Source organism: Mus caroli, chromosome 5 (assembly GCF_900094665.2).
Source record: "Mus caroli chromosome 5, CAROLI_EIJ_v1.1, whole genome shotgun sequence".
NCBI classification, from domain to species: domain Eukaryota; kingdom Metazoa; phylum Chordata; class Mammalia; order Rodentia; family Muridae; genus Mus; species Mus caroli.
Window position 1 is genome coordinate 117,622,319 of NC_034574.1, and position 7,986 is coordinate 117,630,304.

Genomic DNA, 7,986 nt, shown 5'->3' on the forward strand with positions numbered 1-7,986 from the left:
ATGGTTGTGAGCCACCATGTGGGTGCTGGGAATTGAACTCAGGATCTCTGGAAGAGCAGTCAGTGCTCTTAACAGCTGAGCCATCTCTCCAGCCCCAAGGATGGCAGTTTTCATGGGAAGAGTTCAATCTGATTGAACAGCAAGCACCCTGTGCATGTCCGTGGAGTTTTCCTCTCTGCACTGGGCGTGGAACTCCTTGTTCCAGGACTGAGTAACACCCCTTCGCCAGGGCTTTACTGTGTCACGTGAGTGGCAGCAGCTTTCTTTATACTTTATACTGTATACCCCACGCTTCTGAGTAGCCCCGGACCTTTTCGCACCTGCAGAGGGCGCTGGCAGCTTTTCAGCACCGAGCCACCGATCTCTCCTCTGTTGCTGCATTTCACCCTGATGGAAACATTCCTTTGCAGGTGCATCCCAAGAGGCTTGGGGTCCCGGAACCCTGGCTGGGGGTAGGGAGGACTGAAGAAAGGAGAGACACACAATGTGAAACTGGGATGGGTTGGGTAGGGTTCTCTAACTGCTACTGTGATAACCGGGAACCTCAGCGAGTGCATTAGGAACCATGCAGGGGGAGGTTAGCTGGTCTCTGGAGGAGGTCTCTGGAGGCATGGGTCTCAGGCTGTAAACGTCCATGAGGGACCACACTTGCTAGTCTCTGCACATGCAGGTGAATAGTTCAAAAACACTCATCCTGGGACTCCCAAAGAAAGCTTTGCTGTGTGTTTTGAGCCTGGCCCATACAGGTAATGGCTTTGCCAGTTTATCGTGGGCCAGTGGGTCTCAGAGTCCATGTTTATGTCAAAATATACATTGGCTTGGGACCTCATCCACCCCAGACTTCCTCTTCTCTTTACGCTTTTTTTTTCTTTATTTTTTCAAGATGGGGTTTCTCTCTGTAGCCCTGGCTGGCCTCAAACTCAGAGATCTACCGGCTTCTGCTAGGATCAAAAGTGTGCCTCATCACTGCCTGGCTTATCGTCATCTTTTGAAAGCACAAATCTGTGCTGTTTTTTCTTGGAGGGACAGGGCAAGAGTATTGTTCTCTTGTAGAGCTCAGCTGGTTTTGGGACCAGTGCTGGAGTGAGCACTTGGAGACACAGTTCTGTGGTATAGATTTTCATTTTCCTTAGGCACAGTCCTGTGAATGGGATCACCGTGCCGTGCAGTTTACTTGATGAGTTTAGGCCACATAATATTCTTCCAAAGTGGCCGCTCCGTGTAAATTCCACCCCGCGGCTCTTCCTGCAGAGCTACAACACACGGCTGGTACCAGCTCTTACCATCCTCCTGTGCAGGTGTAGTGAGGGGACGGGAACAGAGGGATCCCAGCCTCTGATGGTGTGGGAGCCGGGACAGGGGTGGGAGGGGTCTCACCACAGGCATGGTTGCATCGTAGCCCTCCTCCTTCTTGTCTTCCTCCTCCTCCTCTTCCTTCCTCTTCTTTTTTCTCCTCTCTTCCTTCCTTCCTTCCTTCCTTCCTTCCTTCCTTCCTTCCTTCCTTCCTTCTCTCTCCCTCCCTCCCTCCCTCCCTCCCTCCCTCCCTCTCNTCCCTCCCTCCCTCCCTCTCTCCCTCTCTCTCTCTTTCTTTCTTTCTTTCTTTCTTTCTTTCTTTCTTTCTTTCTTTCTTTCTTTCTTTCTTTCTCTTTTTCCTTTTCCCTTCCTTTATTGAGGTACTATTTCCAAGGGTGACCTTGAACTCCTATTCCTTCTGTCTCCTGAATGTTGGGAATGTAAGTTTGTGACTCAGAGCCTGGCTTCTTATCACCTTGATCTGCCTCCTGTGAGTAGGTGAGCGCCACCATGACAGACCGGATCACGTGTTGCTGTGGAAGTTAATCCTGTGTCTTTTTAGGTCCGGTCACACCAACAGTAACCTATGAGGAAGCCATTGACCTGGACAAGTTCATCACCAGCCCGGGTATGTCAGTGTCACATGTTCATGCCATCTCTACAAAACGTGCTTGCTCTTTCTTTTCTGTTTTATTGTGTTTTTGAGACAGGTTATCACTCTGTGACCCTGGTGGTCCTGGAACTGTCTATGTAGACCAGGCTGGCTTTGAACTCACAAAGATGCTTTTGCCTCTGCCTCCCTAGTGCTGGGATTAAAGGAATGAGCCACTGTGTCTGTATTATTTGGTTTATATTTGGTTTTGTTTGTTTGTTTGATTTGGTTTGGTTTGGTTTGGTTTTTTTCAAGCTAGAGTTTCTCTGTGTAGCCTTAGCTGTCCTGGAACTCACTCTGTAGACCAGGCTGGCCTTGAACTCACAGAGATCTGCAAACCTTTGCCTCCTAAGTGATGAGATTTAAAGGCCTCCACTACTAAACCCGGCTTGTATTTGTTTGTTTGTTTATTAGTATAGAGTTTATTCAGGGCATGGGAAGGCGAGTTAAGAGAGTAGTAGAAGCAGAGAAAGGCAGAGAGAAGGAGAGAGTAGAGAAGTGGAGGCCGGCCATGACCATGTGGAGGGAGGTTGGGGAGAGAGGGGGAACAAGGGGGAAAGAGGCAAGAGAGAGGCAAAAGCATAGAGTTGTATTTGTTTAGCCGGGCGTGGTGGCGCATGCCTTTAGTCCCAGCACTCGGAAGGCAGAGGCAGGAGGATTTCTGAGTTCGAGGCCAGCCTGGTCTACAAAGTGAGTTCTAGGGCTATATAGAGAAACCCTGTCTTGAAAAACCAAAAAAAAAAAAAAAGTTATTTTTATTATTGTTTTAAACAAATTTAAAAAGATTATTTTCTGGGGGCACATGCAAGGGCATGTGTACACACACAAACACACACACTAATAAATAAAAATGTGAAAAAAAGAAAAAAAAGGATAGTGACTTTGGAAGATACCCAGCCTTGAACTCTGACCTCTACATCCACCCATGGACATGTACACAGATGTACACACAGGAGCACCTACACATACATAAACACACAAGAGTGTCAAGTGTGAAAGCGGAGGCCGGGCCCTCAGTGCTTAAGAGCACTTGCTGCTTGTGCAGAGGACCCAGATGTGGCTCACATCTGTAACTCTGGTTTCAGGGGATCCAGGCTTCCTCTGCCCTCCATAGGCTCCAGTCACACACCATGGTGCATCCACTTAGATGCGTACGTATGCAAGCAAAGCGCTTGTATATATAAAATTCAAATAATAAATCTTTAAGAAAGAATTGATGTCAGATCAGCGGAGTTGCGTGGTGTTCCATCCACGTTCTGTTGTTCTGCATGCCTGCCTGGCTTCTGTGCACTGACTGTGACCTCAGCCACCTCCCCACAGGCCTTGATGGCGAGCGCTGCAATGTCCCCTCCAGTTCGCAGGTCCCAAGAGGCTTTTCTTTTTTTTTTCTTTTTTCTTTTTTTTTGTTTTTTTGAGACAGGGTTTCTCTGTGTAGCCTGAGCTACACTTTGTAGACCAGGCTGGCCTCGAACTCAGAAATCCGCCTGCCTCTGCCTCCCAAGTGCTGGCGTGCGCCGCCACCACCACCACCTGGCTACCCAAGAGGCTTTTCCTTTTTTTTTTTTTTTAATTTTAGGACCTCTGCTCGCTCCGGTTGGCCCCGCTTGCTCTGGTCTAAAGATTTATTTATTATTATACATAAGTCCACTGTAGCTGTCTTTTTTTCTTTTTTTTGGGGTTTTTCGAGGCAGGGTTTCTCTGTGTAGCCCTGGCTGTCCTGGAACTCACTCTGTAGACCAGGCTGGCCTCGAACTCAGAAATCTGCCTGCCTCAGCCTCCCAAGTGCTGGGATTAAAGGCGTGTGCCAACACGCCCGGAGCACTGTAGCTGTCTTATGACACAGCAGAAGAGGGTGTCAGATCTCATTACGGGTGGTTGTGAGCCACCATGTGGTTGCTGGAATTCGAACTCAGGACCTTTGGGAGAACAGTCAGTGCTCTTACCAGCTGAGACATCTCTTCAGCCCCTCCCCCCCCCCAAAGAGGCTTTTCTTAAGTGACTTTTAGGTTAAGAATCCTCAGGGGCACAGCATGTTCATTCATGCATTCATGTCTGTTTTACTTTCTGATCTCTGTGTGTGTGCAGCAGGCGTGTGTCTCTGTGTGTGTGTGTCTGTGTGTGTATGATATATGATGTGTGTGTATGCTTGTTTATGAATGGAGGCATATGCATGGAAATCAGAGGCCTTGGGTCTTCGTCTCCTACCTTGTTTGAAACAGGGAGTCTTATTCTCTGCCAGGCTAAGCACCAGAACTGATGACAGGCTCCCACAGCTGGCTTCCTGTGGGGATCTGGGCTGTCTCTCCTGCTGGTACTTAGTGCTTTGCATCCAGGATGCCGCCCCCAGCGGCTGTGCGGGTGGGGCTGATGTACGCAGCCCTTTGTTTTGAATGGAGGTGTGGTTTTCGTTCCTTTCCCTTGGTTTATGACCTTGTTCCTGGCTGTGAGTTTAGAAGCCCCTGCTTCTGGGGCGTGCACACTTGTGCTCAAGCTATGAGCCAAGCACTGGGGACACGGGAATCAAAGGAAAGGGACAGAGTTATTCAGGGAACTGAGGTGGAATAGAGGATGTGGCCCACCCTGACAGGAGACCTCAGGAAGCACCATGGAGGAGAGGTGGCCCAGCTTCCTGAGGGAGCTGGAGAGTCGGGCTGGCGGGAGCCCCAGGAACAGATTGCAACCCAGAACGAGTAGTTTTCATTATGTGCATATTCTCGTCTTTGCAGACACAATTTTAAGTGTTGGACCGGCCCCCAGAAACGTGAATGTGGAAGAACATTATGTCTTCAGATGGCAAAATAATTCCATCAGCGGCCTAGACATCACAGTCATCAGGGCAGAAATCAGTGCCCAGCAGAGAGGTGAGGGGTACAGAATGCTCTCTGTCTGAAGTGTCTCCCTTTCCAGTGGTTTCCGGAACTATAACCCCTCCAGTGAAGCCAGCCTTGTTTAATCCTGTGCATTTTCTTTCACTGAATCAAGGAGTCAGGATTCTTTTGCACAGCAAATGTAATTTTGTGCCAGGCCTGGCGACTTATACCTGAAATGCCAGCACTCCTGAGGCTGAGGCAGGAGGATTGGTAGTGAGTTCAAGAGCAGCCCGGGAACATACAGTAAAGCCCTGTCCCGAAAGAACAAGAAAATAAAAGTGATTTTTCTTTTAAAAATTAGATAGTACTTGGCTCAGCTGCTCTTCCAGAGGTCCTGGGTTCAGTTCCCAGCATCTCCATAAGGCAGCTCAGAGGAGATTGAGCATCTCCATAGACACCTGCAGTGGCATACACACATGCACACACTTAGATGTGCAATTAAAATTGGCAATAGTAATGTAAATAGTACCATCGGACTGGCAAGAGAGTTCTGCTGGTCACTGAAGGCACCTGCAGCTGACAGCCCAAGATGGATCCCGAAGATCTGACAAGGCTAAGTTGTCTTTGGTCCTCCACATGTTTGTCACATACGTGCACGCAAAATACATAAAACGTAACTTTAGAATAAGGAGAAGAGCCGGGCATGGTGGCACACGCCTTAAGAGGCAGACGGATTTCTGAGTTTGAGGCCAGCCTGGTCTACAAAGTGAGTTTCAGGACAGTCAGGACTACACAGAGAAACCTTGTCTCGAAAATAAATAAATAAATAAATAAATAAATAAGGAGAAGAATAGGCTGGGCAGGGCATGCTGCCCCATGCCTTTAATCTCAGCACCCAGGAGGCAGAAGTAAGAGGATCTTTGAATTCGAGGCCAGCCTGGTCACAAAGACAAGGTCTAATGCATAGCCCCTTATCTGGAATTTTCTGTGTCAACCAGGCTGGCTTCAAACTCACAACCTCCTGAATGCTAGGATTAAACGTGTGCAACACCACCTGGCTTGTTCCTGGTTTGATTCTTTTTTTTTATCCTCTTCAAGAAAGGGCCTTGATGTGGACCCTGGCCTCAGCCTCAAAGCAATCCTCCTGCCTCAGCCTTACAGCATGCATGCATCATGTTCACGGGAGTTAATTTCTTCTCCCAACAAAATGCTACACATTATGTCTCTGGCTTCTTTGATTTCTAGGAACGATGACCCAGAGATTCACAGTGAAGTTTTTAAGCCATCACAGTGGTGCTGAGAAGGAATTTTCTGGAAATCCAGGTAGGATGAATGACAGTGCTGCTCTTCTACACAGATCTTAGGGTGGCATCCTGAGCTGCCCCATGGTCATGAGGAACTGTCTTGAGTTGTGTTTGTCTCTATGACCAGTTTCCTTATTTTCTTACCCCACGACAGTCCACTTTCTCCTGAGGCAGATTTATACTTTTTTTGTTTGTTTGTTTTTCGAGGCAGGGTTTCTCTGTATAGCCCTGGCTGTCCTGGAACTCACTCTGTAGAACAGGCTGGCCTCGAACTCAGAAATCCACCTGCCTCTGCCTCAGATTTATACTTTAATATACAATGGTGCTTTGCATGCAAATTTTATTCTCTTTGGCCTTTGGTCTTCTGTTCTTATATTTCGTGGGTTGGTTTGATTTTCTTTCTTTCTTTCTTTTGTTCAAGACAGGGTTTCTCTGTGTAGCCCTGGCTGTCCCGACACTCATTCTGTAGACCAGGCTGGCCTCAAACTCAGAAACCCGCCTGCCTCTGCCTCCCAAGCACTGGGATTAAAGGCATGTGCCACCACTGCCTGGATCATATGGCTTTTCTATGTAGCTAGCCATGGCTGTCCTGGAACTCTCTCTGTGGACTAGAGATCTGTTTGCCTCAGTCTCCCAGTACTGGGGTTAAAGACTTGTGCCACCCTGCCTGGCTGTTTTGTGATGGTTTTGTTGTTATTGTTTTGCTTTAACTTTTTTTTAGTGATTTATTTTTATTTTATATACCTTGGTGTCTTGCCTGCATGTGTGTCTGTTGGATCCCCCTGGGACTGGAATTGTTCTTCTCAACTGGAATAGTTGTGAGTGGTTATGTATGTGTTGGGGATGGAACCCAGGTCCTCTGGAAGAGCAGCCACTGCTCTTAACTGCTGAGGCACCTCTCCAGCCCCTGTCTAAAAATTATTTTTATTTATTTATTTATTTGTGTGTGTGTGTGTGTGTGTGTTCATGCACATGTGCCACTTGTGTGCAGGTGCCATGAGGAACAGAGGAGGGTGTGAGATTACACAAATTTAGAGTTCCAAGCAGTTGTGAATCACCCAGCATGGGTGCTGGGAACCAATCTTGGATCCTCTGGAAGAGCAGCAAGTAACCATTGAGCCATCTCTCTGGCTCCTGGGAGATTTTTGGTTTTGTTTTGTTTTTGAGATGTAGTGTTTGTGTGTAGCTAAGGTTGGCCTAGAACTCTTGATTTTATGCCTTCCCTCACCCTCAGAGTAGCTAGGATTAGAGGCACAGTACTACTACCACCTGGTGCCATTGGCCATTTAGGAAACCTGATGCTGTTGTTATGGGCCACTGTCCTCTGAGTTGTCATTACTACCTCAGTCAGCGCAACTGCAGCTGACTGTGTCTACGAGAGACCCCCCAACAAGCTCAGGCCTGTTCCAGCCCCAGCTGTGTGTGCGATTGGGAGGTAACCGTCCACCGCCAACGCTGCTGGGTGGGATTCTCAGTGATGCTGCTGCCCTACAGTCATCCACACTCCTGTGAGCTACCCCACCAGTGCATTGGGCTTGTGCCTCCTGACCGCAATCATTTGTCTCACCCCAGGAAAGGCTAACACCAGCTTTCTATTCATTTATCTGCTCATTTCACCATCTTTTGGCCTCTCGGTGCCTGTTAATTCCCATGGGACCACTCAGCACTTGAGATGTGGTAATATTCATATGGTAATATTTTGGATAAGCTGCGATAAATAAAATAATTAGGAGAGGCTGGTATCCAGGAATGGTGGTTAATACGGCCTGATATAGAAATGGGATGGAGGGCTGGTGAGATGGCTCAGCAGGTAAGAGCACCCGACTGCTCTTCCAAAGGTCCTTAGTTCAAATCCCAGCAACCACATGGTGGCTCACAACCATCCGTAACAAGATCTGACTCCCTCTTCTGGTGTGTCTGAGGACAG

The 7,986-nt window shown here is 48.0% G+C and overlaps 1 protein-coding gene across 1 annotated transcript in view; it reads left to right on the top strand.

Moving 5' to 3' along the window:
• Positions 1-7,986, top strand: part of Tctn2 (tectonic family member 2) — a 32,184-nt gene that overhangs the window by 11,848 nt on the left and 12,350 nt on the right. The window contains exons 9-11 of the mRNA XM_029477800.1: positions 1,856-1,921; positions 4,672-4,806; positions 6,001-6,078. Coding sequence (XP_029333660.1) covers positions 1,856-1,921; positions 4,672-4,806; positions 6,001-6,078 — 279 coding nt within the window. The remainder of the gene's footprint in view (positions 1-1,855; positions 1,922-4,671; positions 4,807-6,000; positions 6,079-7,986) is intronic.